The 15,832-nt window shown below is 39.7% G+C and overlaps 1 protein-coding gene across 3 annotated transcripts; it reads right to left on the reverse strand.

The window, feature by feature from the left end:
- Positions 1–379: 379 nt before the first annotated feature.
- Positions 380–15,280, reverse strand: LOC123879617 (gastrula zinc finger protein XlCGF26.1-like). Of its 3 annotated transcripts, none has more exons than XM_045927413.1 (10): positions 14,987–15,280; positions 14,621–14,728; positions 10,918–11,460; positions 9,647–9,735; positions 7,700–7,822; positions 6,530–6,640; positions 4,504–4,716; positions 2,633–2,744; positions 1,115–1,219; positions 380–530 (listed from the first exon to the last, which is right to left on the reverse strand). In XM_045927413.1, exons 1-10 carry the CDS (start codon positions 15,149–15,151, stop codon positions 393–395), a joined length of 1,707 nt encoding a protein of 568 aa, XP_045783369.1. In that variant the 5' UTR covers positions 15,152–15,280; the 3' UTR covers positions 380–392. The 3 variants fall into 3 exon arrangements, with proteins under 3 accessions (XP_045783369.1, XP_045783371.1, XP_045783370.1); XM_045927415.1 differs by lacking the exon at positions 14,987–15,280 and adding an exon at positions 14,825–14,851; XM_045927414.1 differs by lacking the exon at positions 6,530–6,640.
- Positions 15,281–15,832: the final 552 nt, after the last annotated feature.

Below are 15,832 nucleotides of genomic sequence, written 5' to 3' on the forward strand. Positions count from 1 at the left end.
GTTCCGTATTCGGGTATTTTTTCCAACATTTTGCACGTTATATTAAAAACTATTACATATAAAAATCTGTTTAAGAATGTACAGGTAAAGCCTTTTCATATGATACCCTACTTGGTATTTTTGGATTGGATATTGGATATTTTATTTCGAAAATTGGAACACATTTTAATTTTTTTTTAATGATGTAACTACAAATTCACGGTTTTCAGTTTTATTCCTGTACTTGTGCTATAAGACCTAACTACCTACCTTTCATGATTCTAGGTCAACGGGAAGTACCCTATAGTTTTCTTGACAGACAGTCAGACAGACAACAAAGTGATCCTATAAGGGTCCGTTTTTCCTTTTGAGGTACGGAACCCTAAAAAAACAAAGTTCAGTTATTTTACTATTTATTTCTTCTTGTTATGTAATAACTTGTTGTGGTTGTACAAAGCGGCGCTGTGAGCGAAGGTTGCGGCGCAGTGCGTACATTTCAGAGGTCTCTCTCCGGTGTGTGTACGGATATGAGCCAGAAGGATCGTTGACGACTGAAATTAAAGAAAAAGCATTTTTAATCATAATCTTTTGCATACGACTTCGTCTGTGTTAGTGTTGGCTGGCTCTGCCTTTTTAGAGTGTTTTTTTTTTTTTTGTAAAAACTGACTGGAAAGCGCTCTAAGGGGGTGCCGTGCGTGTGTCGGCGAGCGCCGGCACAGACGGGGTCCATACTTGTATAGTTTAACTAACTTGTTACAAATAACTACAAACTTGACATTGGCTAATCTTTTAAAGCCAGACGAGAGAGAAAAAACCTTTTGCACCAGTCTACTGATACGCTAACCCAGTATCTAACACTGAGTGATAGCCACACAAGCTCATTTGACTTATTTAAATTTTTATGTTTAATCCATTTGTTTCTATAGCCGCTACAATAAAAAAAAGATATTTTTTTCTCTCTCGTCTGGCTTTACAAAGATTATGTCAAGTTTGTAGTTATTTACAAGTTAGGGAAACTATATAAGACATACGCGCTTGCCCGTTAAACGTCAGATCCAAGAATAATCTTGTACGCTTGTACGGAACCCTCCGTGTGCGGGTCCGGTTCGCAACTGGCCGGTTTTTATTTACTTACATGAAAGCCCCTACCGCAATGGTCGCACATTTTATTTCTCGGCGGACGTATTTTGTCGTGTACATACAGATGGTGGCGTTTCAAATTCCTTTCATTTTTGAATATCTGAAACAATAAAAAACAAGATATAGTTGAAAACTAAAACCCGACTGCGATCATCTTAATAAACGCCGAAATATTATAGTAAAATAGTTTTTCTGTCACTTGGTATATATTTTTAACTAGCCGATGCCCGCGACTTCGCCCGCGCGGATTTAGGTTTTTCGAAATCCCGTGGGAACTCTTTGATTTTCCGGGATAAAAAGTAGCCTATGTGCTAATCCAGGATATTATCTATCTCCATTCCAAGTTTCAGCCAAATCCGTCCAGTAGTTTTTGCGTGAAGGAGTAACAAACATACACACACACACACACACACACACATACAAACTTTCGCCTTTATAATATTAGTGTGAAGTGTGATAAGTGTGATGTTGAAGTATTTCGCGTGCAGACCCGTGCTCTGCACCTTAGACCTTGTCCAGAAGGAGCGAATTCGCCGCGAAACGTTTCGCGCGAATTCATTCGCGCGTTACCGAGATACTAGGCGCCAATACATCGCGCCCACAAGCATCGCGCGAATCACACTTCACACTAATATTATAAAGACGAAAGTTTGTATGTGTGTGTGTGTGTGTATGTGTGTGTGTGTGTGTGTGTGTGTGTGTGTGTGTGTGTATGTTTGTTACTCCTTCACGCTAAAACTACTGGACGGATTGGGCTGAAATTTAGAATGGAGATAGATTATACTTTGGATTAGCACATAGGCTACTTTTTATCCCGGAAAATCAAAGAGTTCCCACGGGATTTTTAAAAAACTACATCCACGCGAACGAAGTCGCGGGCATCAGCTAGTAAGTAATATTATTCTAGCTTAAACTTCTACTTATGATTAACTAGCTGATGCCCGCGACTTCGTTCGCGTGGATGTAGGTTTTTCAAAAATCCCGTGGGAACTCTTTGATTTTCCGTGATACAAAGTGGCCTATGTGCTAATCCAGGGTATAATCTATTTCCATTCTAAATTTCAGCCCAATGCGTCCAGTAGTTTTTGCGTGAAGGAGTAACAAACACATACACACAATTTTTTCGCCTTTCGCCTTTATAATATTAGTGTGATTTCTAAATCTAATTTACAGTAATTGGCCTAAATAAATAACTTCAAAGATTTAAAAACCCCCCACACAAAAACCTTTATAAGAAAACTAGAAAAGAGCTGATAACTTTCAAACGGCTGAACCGATTTTCTTCAATTATAGCCAAGAACACTCTCAATCAAGCCACCTTTCAAACAAAAAAAAAACTAAATTAAAATTGGTTCACTCGTTTAGGAGCTACGATGCCACAGACAGATACACAGATACACACGTCAAACTTATAACACCCCTCTTTTTGGGCGGGGGGTTATAATAATAATAATAATAATTTATTTATTTAAGGACAAATTTTTACAAAAAAATAAAAAAAACACACACTCACCTTAGAACACTTGTTGCACGTATGACTAGTATTTTTCAGATGTACCCAGTCTATATGCTCTTGTAATAGTTTCTTTGTAAGGAACTTGGCATCACACTCGTTGCATGTAAACCTGAAATTATTATTGCTCCGTTTACGTTGCAGTCCTTTCAGTTTTGGGCTGAATTTTAATGACTACCCTCTAAAAATAAAATACATTTTGATTTTTGCTTAAATTTTAACCTATATTATAATACTAGAGGATGTCCGCGGCTTCACCCGCGTGGATTTTGGTCTCTTTTAAATCCCGTAGGAACTCTTCAATTTTCCGGGATAAAAAGTAGCCTATGTCCTTCCCCGTGATGTATCCCAAGTCTGCACCAAACATTAAAATCGGTTCAGTAGTTGGGCCGTGAAAAGGTAGCAGACAGACAGACAGACAGACAGAAAGACAGACAGACACACTTTCGCATTTATAATATTAGTATGGATAGTATTATTTATAATATTAGATGGAATTGAGGGGCCAGAGCGTGGATGTGGTCCCGAAAATGAAGTACCTGGGTAGGTATTTCACTTCGGATCTGGATCACCTACAAGAAATAAAGTGCCGTATTAGCCAAGCCAAAACCATGTTCCACAAGATGTCCAAAATCCTCTGCAGCAACAAAATACAGCTTGAGCTGAGATGCCGCCTTGTAAAGTGCTATGTCTGGTCCACCCTCTTGTATGGTTGTGAAACTTGGGTTCTCAAAAAGGAAGCAACTAACCGCCTACAAGCTTTCGAAATGTGGATCTACAGGAAAATGCTCAAGATAACCTGGAACAGTTTTACACCGAACACTAAGGTACTGGAATTGGTCCACAAAGAGAGAGAACTCATGTCCACCATCATGCGAAGGAAGCTCGCTTTCTTTGGGCATTTACAGAGAAGAGGACAATTCTCGTTCCCAAGATTAGTTTTGGAAGGGAGAATTGTAGGCAAAAGAGCTCAAGGTCGCCAAAGACGTAAATGGTTGGACGATATAAGGGGGTGGACAGGGCTTAGTTACCCGAAGTTGAAAGAGGCGGCTTTTAATAGAGAAGCTTTTCGGATGATGATCGCCAAACTTCGTTTCGAAGAAGGCACGCGATGATGATAGTATGGACTAGAGGATGCCCGCGACTTCGTGTGGAATGAGCGGACTTTGTTTATAAAGGGCGGACTTTGTGCGGAAAGGGCGGACTTTGTGCGGAAAGGGCGGACTTTGTGCGGAAAGAACGGACGTTGTGCGGAACAATCAGTAAGGTCAATTTACTTCTTATCCTCATCAGAGATGTGCCTAGAAGCAGTCTTCAAGTGATGTCTGAGGCTCGACTCTGTGATGAAGTTCAGATCGCAAGTCACGCAGTAGGCGGGCTTCGCCTCCGAGTGTTTCAGCGCCATGTGTGAGGAAAGTCCTGAATTTGCGGTAAGAGCGGATTTTGTGCGGAATGAGAGGACTTAGTGAAGAAAGAGCGGACTTTGTGCGGAAAGGGCGGACTTTGTGCGGAAAGGGCGGACTTTGTGCGGAAAGAACGGACGTTGTGCGGAACAATCAGTAAGGTCAATTTACTTCTTATCCTTATCAGAGATGTGCCGAGAAGCAGTCTTCAAGTGATGTCTGAGGCTCGACTCTGTGATGAAGTTCAGATCGCAAGTCACGCAGTAGGCGGGCTTCGCCTCCGAGTGTTTCAGCGCCATGTGTGAGGAAAGTCCTGAATTTGCGGTAAGAGCGGATTTTGTGCGGAATGAGAGGACTTAGTGAAGAAAGAGCGGACTTTGTGCGGAAAGGGCGGACTTTGTGCGGAAATGGCGGACTTTGTGCGGAAAGAACGGACGTTGTGCGGAACAATCAGTAAGGTCAATTTACTTCTTATCCTTATCAGAGATGTGCCGAGAAGCAGTCTTCAAGTGATGTCTGAGGCTCGACTCTGTGATGAAGTTCAGATCGCAAGTCACGCAGTAGGCGGGCTTCGCCTCCGAGTGTTTCAGCGCCATGTGTGAGGAAAGGCCTGTCTTTGTGCGGTACACTTTTCCGCACGGCTCACATGAGTATACGCGGTTGGACTCCTTGTGGACGGACCTAGAACGGTTGAAACAGATTTTTTTTAACCGATTTCCAATAAAGGAGGAGGTTCTCAATTCGTCGGAACCGATTACTCGAAGACCCCTGGACCGATTTGGAATTCTTTTTTTGTTTGAAAGGGTATACTGGTGGGTATACTGGGCAGGTGGTCCCATATAAATTTGGTGAAGATCTGATGAATATCTTCGGAGATGGAGAACAGAACTCCTCAATGGATAAGAGCAAATTGCTCGCGATCAGTGTAATAGCTTAGTAAACAGTAGGGTTTTAACTGGGCTTAGCATATTATAGTACAGTGGGGCCACTAAAAATTATGAAATAAAAAAATTTCATAAACCACAAACACTAAAAAGTAAAAAATAAGTTTTGTTTAGCTACACGTACCTAGGTATGAAGTCGAGCGAGCATATTAAAACAAAATTAGAAATCCAAGAGTGAAGCTCGCCCGACTTCATACCTAGGTACATTACACATGTAGCTAAACAAAAGTTATTTTTTACTTTTTAGTGTTTGTGGTTTTTGAAGTCAGTTTTATTTTTCTTTTGTTAAATAAAAAATATTAGCCATGCAAATCATGACTCCTTTCCCCTTCAATTAAGCGTAAAGCTTGTCCCAGGAGTGGGTACGACAATAGCAGTCAAAACGACACAATAAATCAAAAACTATTATGCTTAAAAATAAATAAAAATCAGTTTTAGAATGTACAGGTAAAGCTCTTTCATATGATACCCCACTTGGTATAGTTATCTTACTTTGAAAATTAAAACGCATTTTAATTTTTTTTTTTTAATGATATAACCACAAATTCACGGTTATCGGATTTATTCCTTTACTTGTGCTATAAGACCTACCTACCTACCAAATTTCATGATTCTAGGTCAACGGGAAGTACCCTATAGGTTTTCTTGACAGACACGACGGACGGACGAACAGACAGACAGACAACAAAGTGATCTCATAGGGGTGCCGTTTTTCCTTTCGAGGTACACAACCCTAAAAATCGCACTTTTGACACGGCACTTGACATATAAATGGCGTGTGAGTTCTCATTTAGTACGCATTTTTTTTAACCCCCGACCCAAAAAGAGGGGTGTTATAAGTTTGACGTGTGTATCTGTGTGTCTGTGTATCTGTCTGTGGCATCGTAGCTCCTAAAGTAATGAACCGATTTTAATTTAGTTTTTTTTGTTTGAAAGGCGGCTTGATCGAGAGTGTTCTTAGCTATAATCCAAGAAAATCGGTTCAGCCGTTTGAAAGTTATCAGCTCTTTTCTAGTTACTGTATGTAACTTACACTTGTTGGGGGGTATTATAAATTTTTAATTTACACTTGTTTCTCTCTTGTCTGGCTTGACATTGATTAGCCAATGTCAAGTTTGTAGTTATTTACAAGTAAGGGAAACTATATGTATGAGTATGGACTTCGTCTGTGCCGGCGCCCGCCGACATACACGCGGCGCCCCTTTAGAGCGCTTCCCAGTCAGTTCCACCACCAATAACCAATAAACACCAGCAGAACACAAAAACCGGCCACTTCTAACAAAAAATCACTCCAAAAAGGCACTGCACGCGCGCCAGCAAACGCCACCACAGACGAAGTCCTTAGTACGCATTATAAAGCTAAGTAGAGCCTCGATAGCTCAACGGTTGAGGAGCGGACTGAATTCCGAAAGGTCGACGGTTCAAACCCCACCCGTTGCACTATTGTCGTACCCACTCCTGGCACAAGCTTTACGCTTAATTGGAGGGGAAAGGGGGTGTATTAGTCATGATTAGCATGGCTAATATGCTTTAAAAAAAAAAGGCCTTACAACATGTGTACGCGCTGCCCCGTCTTGGTCACAAATGTGCTGCTACACAAATGACACGACAATACAGGAAACCGATGTTTGTCCCGATGGTAGCGTATACGTCGATGGGACCTATAAAAAAAAGGCCAAGTGCGAGTCAGATTCGCGCACCGAGGGTTCCGTACTCGGGTAATTTTTCCGAGATATTGCACGAGTAGCTGACGCCCGCGACTTCGTCCGCGTGGATTTAGGCTTTTCGAAATCCCGTGGGAACTCTTTGATTTTCCGGGATGAAAAGTAGCATATGTGCTAATCCAGGTTATTTTCTATCTCCATTCCAAATTTCAGCCAAATCCGTCCAGTGGTTTTTGCGTGAAGGAGTAACATACACACACACACACACACACACACACACACACACACACACACACACACACACACACACACACACACACAAACACACACACACACACACACACACACACACACATATGCACACATACACACAAACTTTCGCCTTTATAATATTAGTGTGATAAATCAAAAACTATTGTGCATAACAATAAATAAAAATCTGTTCTAGAATGAACAGGTAGTAAATCCCTTTCACAGTATCTCACTCGATATAGTTATTTTTGAAAATTTCTAATCATCTGTTCAAGAAAATATTTGAATTTTTCTTGTGATGTAACCACAAATTCACGGTTTTCGGATTTTTTCCTTAATTTGTGCTATAATACCTATCTACCTGCCAAATTTCATGATTCTAGGTCAACGGGAAGTACCCTATAGATTTTCTTAACAGACACGACGGACGGACAGACGAACAGGCAGACAACAAAGTGATCGTATAAGGGTTCTTTTATTCCTATTGAGATACGAAACCCTAAAAATTAAAAAAAATATTAGTGAAAAATAAACATTAAGTACAAAAATAATCTTTTCATCTCACTCGCTCAGAAAAGATTCCTTTGCCGAGAGAATGAACCGATTTTCATTTAGTTTTTTTTTTGTTTGAAAGGTGGCTTGATTGAGTGTTCTCAGCTATAATCCAAGAAAATCGGTTCAGCCGTTTGAAAGTTATCAGCTCTTTTCTAGTTACTGTAACCTTCACTGGTCGGGGGTGTTACAAATATCTAGTTTAAACTTGTTCATTATTTTTTTGACGGTAGTTTTAAAATTAAAACTTACTCAGTGGTGAAATCGCACAAATGACAAGCGAAAGTCAAGTCGACCTTTCCGTGGGTCTCCTTATAGTGCTTCAATACTGAATATACATTGTTGCCCCGTATGCCACACTTTACACATTCATATCTAGAAAAAAACCAGTAAAAAGTTAAATATTCAATACTAAAGGAAACTAGATAAAAAGTTGCCTATATCAAGTACAGGGGACGCAAGCTACCTCGGTACCTTTCATACAAATCGGTTAAGCGGATGGGTTTTTGGGAATCCCGTGGGGACTCTTTGATTTTGCAGGATAAAAAGTAGCCTATGCCCGTCCCCGGGATACAAGCTAACCCTGTACCAAATTTCGTCAGAATCGGTTAAACTGTTGGGCCGTGAAAAGGTAGCAGACCGACAGACAGACAGACACACTTTCGCATTTATTATAATAAATATATTAGAGGATGCCCGCGACTTCGTCTGCGTGGATTTCGGTTTTTAAAGATTCCATGGGAACTATTTGATTTTCCGGGATAAAAAGTCGCCTATGACAATTGCAGGAATCGCAAGCTACCTCGATTCCAAATTTCATGCCAATCGGTTGAGCGGATGGGTATTTAGGAATCCCGTGGGAACTCTTTGATTTTGCGGGATAAAAAGTAGCCTATGCCCGTCCCCGGGATACAAGCTAACCCTGTACCAAATTTCGTCAGAATCGGTTAAACTGTTGGGCCGTGAAAAGGTAGCAGACCGACAGACAGACAGACACACTTTCGCATTTATTATAATAAATATATTAGAGGACTAGCTGATGCCCGCGACTTCGTTCGCGTGGATGTAGGTTTTTGAATAATCCCGTGGGAACACTTTGATTTTCCGGGATAAAAAGTAGCCTATGTGCTAATCCAGGGTATAATCTATCTCCATTCTAAATTTCAGCCCAATCCGTCCAGTAGTTTTTGCGTGAAGGAGTAACAAACATACACACACACACACACACACATACAAACTTTCGCCTTTATAATATTAGTGTGATAGTGTGATGCCCGCGACTTCGTCCGCGTGGATTTCGGTTTTTAAAGATTCCATGGGAACTATTTGATTTTCCGGGATAAAAAGTTGCCTATGACAATTGCAGGAATCGCAAGCTACCTCGATTCCAAACATGCAAATCGGTTGAGCGGATGGGTATTTACTATTTAGGAATCCCGTGGGAACTCTTTGATTTTCCGGGTTAAAAGGTAGCTTATGTCCATTCCCAGCATACAAGCTAACCCTGTACCAAATTTCGTCAGAATCGGTTAAACTGTTGGGCCGTGAAAAGGTAGCAGACAGACAGACAGACACACTTTTCCATTTATTATAATATTAGTATTAGTATTAGTATGGATTGTACACTAAAACTAGGAATGTATAAAAAGAATAGATTCAAGTGTCGGTCAAGTGTGAGTCAGACTCGCGCACCGGGGGGGTTCCGTGCCCGGGTATTTTTTCCGGCAATTTGCACGATAAATAAAAAACTGTTATGCATAAAAATAACAAAAATCTGTTTTAGAATATACAGGTAAAGCCCTTTGATACGATACCCCACTTGGTAATAGTTCTCTTATTTTGAAAATTGAAAATCCTAATTATTATTTGTTCATGAACACATTTTTTTTTTGTGAAGTAACCACAAATTCACGGTTTTCGGATTTTTTCCTTTACTTGTGCTATAAGATCTACCTACCTGCCTTTCATGACTCTATGTCAATGGGAAATACTCCATACGTTTTCTTGACAGACACGACAAAAGGACAGACAGACAACAAAGTGATCCTATAAGGGTCCCTTTTTTCCTTTTGAGGTACGGAACCCTAAAAATAAGACAAAAAATAGGACACTAGGTTGGTTCCTATTAATTTTTACTTAATTAATAGGAAAGAGCGCTTAACTAAATTCTTTCCGTGGATTAGTCACCGTAATGTTTACCTCCTGTAATGGCGTTTATAATGCTCCTCAAACGATATCTTCGTGTTAAGAACCGATTCACAAATGTTGCAAACCTGGCTGCCTTCTTCCTACAAAATAACGTTTAGAATGAAAGAAAGAAACACATTTATTTCTTAAACTAGATGCTGCCCGCTGCTTCGCCCGCGTGGATTGGTCAGATCCCCTGCAGCATCAGGATTGAGGAGTTGGAATCCAAATTTTTCATGGAACATGTCAAGGAAAGAACAAAAAAAAAATTACGCAAATCAGTTCAGAAATCTCGGAGATATCTGTGTACATAGGTAGAAAATTCAATGTCTGATGGGGCAAACGCGTTCCGGAGTGTAGACAGCGTACTGGTACGCACAGTGTGGAACGACCTCCAGCCTGCTGGACCGATGACCTGAAGAAGGTGACGATGGGGGGGGGGGGGGGGGAAGGGGGAGGGGGGGGGGCCGTTTGGTGGCACTCTTGGAAAGGCTTATGTCCAGCAGTGGACGAATACAGGCTGATGGAATAGAACGGTTAATAGCTTTAACTTGGTTAATTGGCCTTGGTTTAGCCTCAATAGCTAAAAGCGCAAAAGGTCGGCGGTTCAAACCCCACCCGTTGCACTATTGTCGTACCTACTCCTAATACAGCTTTGCGCTTAGTTGGAGGGGAAAGGGGAATATTAGTCACTAGAGGATGCCCGCGACTTCGTCTGCGTGGATTTAGGTTTTTAAAGATCCCGTGGGAACTGTTTGATTTTCCGGGATAAAATGTTGCCTATGTCAATTACAGGGACGCAAGCTACCTCGGTACCAAATTTCATACAAATCGATCAAGCGGATGAGTATTTAGGAATCCCGCGGGAACTGTTTGTTTTTCCGGGATAAAAAGTAGCCTATGACCCTCCCCGGAATGTATCCTAAGTCTGTTCATTAAAATCGGTTCAGCGGTTGAGCCGTGAAAGCGTAGCAGACAGACAGACAGACAGACACACTTTCGCATTTATAATATTATCTTATAAGTATGGATGATTAAAATGGCTAATATTCTTTAAAAAAAAAAATTGGTTGTCTGTAAAGTCGGTTTACTGACGATAGTTGAACGTGACAACAAAGGGCGATTGTGCTTCGTTGTCGCTCGTTCCGCGCTCTCGCTTGCACTTCAAGCCTTACATGGAACGCCTCAGAGCGAGGTAACGCCGCATGAGTCATCTCTTTTCGTGCGTGCAGCCGGCTCTATCGAATTATAAGACGTTGTCACGTCAAAAAATTAACACTTACCTTCTTATGTCTCTTCATCATATGCTCAATCAAATGCACTTCATGGTCGAAACTTGTGATACATTTCTCACACTTGTAAGGCAATTTTAAATACCTGCTTTTTAAAGCATTTAATCTTCTATCCTCTAACATTTCCTGTTCGGATAAAACAATTATCTTTACTTTATCCTCGCATCTGTCTTTCTTCGTCCACTGTCTCTCTGTTTTTTTATTACTCTTTGGCTTTTTCTTACTTGGTGATAGTGAACTCTCTATTTTTTCGCTTCTAGTATTTTTTTTAGTAGACTGTGGTAATGATTCATCTGTTTTTGTACTACTCTGTACTATTATCTCTGTATTATTTATCTGTGCCAATGGTATATCGTTTCCGAAATCCGAAAGTTCGTCTTCCTCTACTTTAATTTCAACATCAGTTTCAAATGGTTCGCTTTTGATTGTATGTTCTATGGCCCTGTATTCTATTGGCTGAGAGTCGATGGCGGATTGCTGTTCTATTTTCGAAAAACTAAGATTTTGTGGGTAGTTTCTCGTATTGTATTTCAACTGTAAAAAAATCATTATTTTATCAGAATAAATAAGTCAACATACAAAATAAAGATATTTTATAACAAAAATACATATCTAAATCTATACTAATATTATAAAGTGGAAACCTTTGTAGTATTTTTGTATTTTTGTATGTTTGTATTGAATAGGCTCAAAAACTACTGGACCGATTTCAAAATTTCTTTTACCATTACTCAGAGGGATTCTTCCGAATCCGTATATATTGTATCCCGGAAAATAGGATTTTTCGTAATAGTGAAAATTGTGGAGTAAGGCGTCGAAAAAACTGCTGTACGTTAACGATTCTCGCGAACGCTGCCTAAATGGTGAGAGATGTATGGTTGACTTCTATAGAAAAGTTGTAGAACTCAATAATGCCTACAAAAAAGTCCGCGATAGTATAAACCAAACATTTATATTTTAGCCATTATAACCACTTTTCCATAAAATAAAAGTAATTCACCCGTGCGAAGCCGGGGCGGGTCGCTAGTCTATGTATAAGGAAAAACTGACTGAGTAATCTATCAACGCACAGCTCAAACCACTGGACAGATCAGAGTGAAATTTGGAAGCACATAGCTGTTAAGACATAGACAATAGACATCTGTTAAGGAATTTTGAAAATTTTAGACTTTTTTAGATTTTAGACTAGTTTTAGACCATTTTTGTGATGGGTCTCAAACAAGTTAGGAATATGAAACTTTGTTACATTATTAACCACTAGCTGATACCCGCGACTTCGTTCGCGTGGATGTAGGTTTTTAAAATTCCCGTGGGAACTCTTTGATTTTCCGGGATAAAAAGTAGCCTATGTGCTAATCCAAGATATTATCTATCTCCATTCTAAATTTCAGCCAAATCCGTTCAGAAGTTTTTGTGTGAAGGAGTAACAAACATACACACACACACACACACACACACACACATACAAACTTTCGCCTTTATAATATTAGTGTGATATACTGTAGGTATTTAAACAACAGTTCCTAAAGTGTAAATTTTTTGAGTTTTACCTAATTAAATATGTAGTTTGAAATGATTAATTGCTTACGGAACCCCGTAGCGAGCCCCGACTCGCACTTGGCCGGTTCTTATATATTAGCTACTACTAGATGATGCCAGGACTTCGTCTGTGTTGGCGTTTGCTGGCGCGCGTGCGGTGCCGTTTTGGAGTGTTTTTTTTTTTTTTTAAAAGTGGCCGGTTTTTGTGTTTCACTGGTGTTTTTTGGTGGTGGAGTGGAACTGACTGGGAAGCGCTCTAAAGGGGCGCCGGCACAGACGAGGTCCATACTTAAGGCACAGACGAGGTCCATACTTAAGGCACAGACGAGGTCCATACTTATATAGTTTCCCGTGGGTTTCCCTAACTTGCAAATAACTACAAACTTGACATTGGCTAATCTGTATAAAGCCAGACGAGAGAGGGGGATGATGCCAGCGACTTTGTTCACGTGGATTTACGTATTTTAACAACCCCGTGGGAACTTTTAGATTTTCCGGGATAAAAAGTTGCCCCAGGATACTCTGCCTCTGTACCAAATTTTGTCAAAAAAGATAAAACGACTAAGCCCATTTTGATGAAATGTACATCATTTCAATTTTAAAGGCTTTGCCTACCTAATTCCTTTTGAAAAAAACCGGCCAAGTGCGAGTCAGACTCGCGCACCGAAGGTTCCGTACAACAGTTGTATTTTTTCGATATTTTTCACTTTAAATAAAACTTATACATTAAAATAAATAAAGATCTGTGTTAGAATGTACAGGTAAAGCCCTTTTATATGATACCCCATTTGGTACATTAATCTTACTTTAAAAATGTTTATGTTCTAATCATATTTGTTCATAAACACATTTGAATTTTTTTTGTGATGTATTTATTACTTAACGATTTTTTTACCAAATTTACGGTTTTCGGATTTTTCCCCTTATGTGTGCTATAAGACCTACCTACCTGGCAAATTTCATGATTCTAGGTCAACGAGAAGTATCTACCCAGTAGTTAGGCTACTTGACAGACATCCATACTAATATTATAAATGCGAAAGTGTGTCTGTCTGTCTGTCTGCTACGTTTTCACGGCCCAACGGCTGAACCGATTTCAATGAAATTTGGTACAGACTAGGGATACATCCCGGGGAAGGACATAGGCTACTTTTTATCCCGGAAAATCAAAGAGTTCCTATGGGATTTAAAAAAAATCGAAATCCACGCGGGCGAAGCCGCGGGCATCCTCTAGTACAGACTATAAAGGTGCCCACGCACTATAACTGAACTGCAGCGGAACTGCGCGCCAAGTCCTTTCATGCCGCTCACGGTACCTATCGCACTACAACTGCAGTACGCGGCACTTCCGTCTTCCACGTCACTTCTATACCAGTTCGCGTACAAGCAACAACGTCGCAAGATGAGCGACAGTGAAGAGGATTTTATTATTACTTCATTGTTGCCCACATCCTAGAGGTTGGCAATTTTGAGGATGTATTTCTAAGAGCATACCGAACACGTCATGTGGCAAAAATAAAAATTTCGTTATTTATTTTGAGGTCTATCATGCCTACACACTAATTACCTAACCCAAAGCACGTGTATCGCGTCCGAGCGCCGTACGCATACTGCAGCGGCGTGCTATGACGCACTAGCGTAGCTGAACTGCGGCGTCGCGGCAGCGCGCTGCTCAAATTCTCTCCAGCGGCGACGCGCGGCAACGGCCGCTGAAGCGCAGTGCAGCGCCGCTCTTTCCTGTCGCTCTTCTCAAAAACGTTTTGCGTCTTCATTCCTCATACGCATGGCTAAGGTTTGGAATACTCTTCCGCAAACTGTGTTTCCTACCAATTACAATCCGAGTATCTTTAAAACAAGAGTGAATAGGCACCTTCTAGGTAAACGCGTCCCATCTTAGACCACATCATCACTTTCCATCAGGTGTGATTGTGGTCAAGCGCTTACCTATAGTGAATAAAAAAAAAAAAAAACCTAACAAAGCGATAGAAAGAATATTTGCCGCTCTGTGCCGCGTAGTGCAGTCACGTGCAGTGCTGCTGCAGTTCAGTTGTAGTGCGTACGCACCTTTAAGGTTCCTTTTTTCCTTTTGTGGCACGGGACCCTATAAATAATGGAATTGAAACCAATAAAATTGGTTAGTAAAAAAAAGGATTACCCCACTGCTCAGAATATTAAAGCTTTTTAACACTAGTATTTTGAAGTCATTCATTTTTTCCAATGTGCTATGACACCAAGAACAAAGAACGTGGTCTAACTGCAGCATCTGTAAAAAAACACATTTAATAAGTAAGTTCCTAAAGGATTATAAAGTATCAATAAAAATAAATAATAGCCACTATCCCTCAGAAAAAATAATTACAACAAAATAGAAAAATGCCTGTAAAGATTCGCCATCTTGTTTCCACTAAAGGACCAATTCGGAAGAAGACGACTATAATAACTGTCAAAACTGACTAAATTCAAGAAAATATGGTATATAAGCTATAATTAAATTAGAATTGAATAACATAAACGTATTTACCTTAATATCCATCAAGTTATCCAGTACATTAGCGTGTACACAGGTACTCAAGTTAATAAACTGTACATTTTTTCTTAGGCAAAATATGCAGAATATATCATTAATCCTTGCCATATCTTCACTTGCACAGTGTTCTGGCAAGTTTAACTCGACAAATTCACTCATTTTGTTAAATTTTCATTAAATTTCATGATTATTATCAAAATAGGTAGGTACTTGGAAAAATTCAAGTAAAATTACACTACACTTTCCATTTTCCATTTCCAACCTCAATAGTTTCCAGTAGTATATTTGCACAGAGTAGTATATTGTATAATTATATTGTATAATTATATATAAGTATATTGTATAATTATTTTTTTAATTAACTGGTTTTACAGCTCTGGGTTCTAGCCCTTTTAAGCCTGAAGAACAAATATGGTACCTACCAAAGAGTATTTAATCACTAAGTAGTAACAACATATTAAATTACAATGTGGTAGGAATAAGGTGGAAGAGACGGGTCTGCCCGCGAAATTCAAATTTAACTTGGTTTTTCGCAATTTGTAAACTAATAGGACAACGTAGGCTTATGGCATTTTAATTTTGAAAATGGCAGTATAATGCTCACAGGTTTATATATAAAAATCTTTACTTGAAAGGGTCCAGTTTAAGAAATTAATTCTAGTATCGACTAATTTATAGGTTATAGTAGATACTAGATTTAATTTCTTAAACTGGACCTAGTATATATATAATAAATCTATGACTGAAGCTTTTTCATCAGTCTTGTAACTTCAATTAGGTATAAGGTTGTAACCAGTAACTAGATTAGATTGCTAGTGAGGTTGGAGTTGACACAATACA

Source organism: Maniola jurtina, chromosome 28 (genome assembly GCF_905333055.1).
Source record: "Maniola jurtina chromosome 28, ilManJurt1.1, whole genome shotgun sequence".
Taxonomy (NCBI): domain Eukaryota; kingdom Metazoa; phylum Arthropoda; class Insecta; order Lepidoptera; family Nymphalidae; genus Maniola; species Maniola jurtina.

What these genes read in the sequence shown, in the direction of transcription:
- LOC123879617 (XM_045927413.1), bottom strand. Translation starts at nt 15,151, where the DNA reads ATGAGTGAATTTGTCGAGTTAAACTTGCCAGAACACTGTGCAAGTGAA. An exon ending in ATCTCTGATAAGGATAAGAA is followed by an intron (nt 2,745 to 4,503) that starts GTAAATTGACCT and finishes TAATAATTTCAG; the next exon opens with GTTTACATGCAACGAGTGTG. An exon ending in CGTGCAACAAGTGTTCTAAG is followed by an intron (nt 1,220 to 2,632) that starts GTGAGTGTGTGT and finishes TTATTGTTTCAG; the next exon opens with ATATTCAAAAATGAAAGGAA.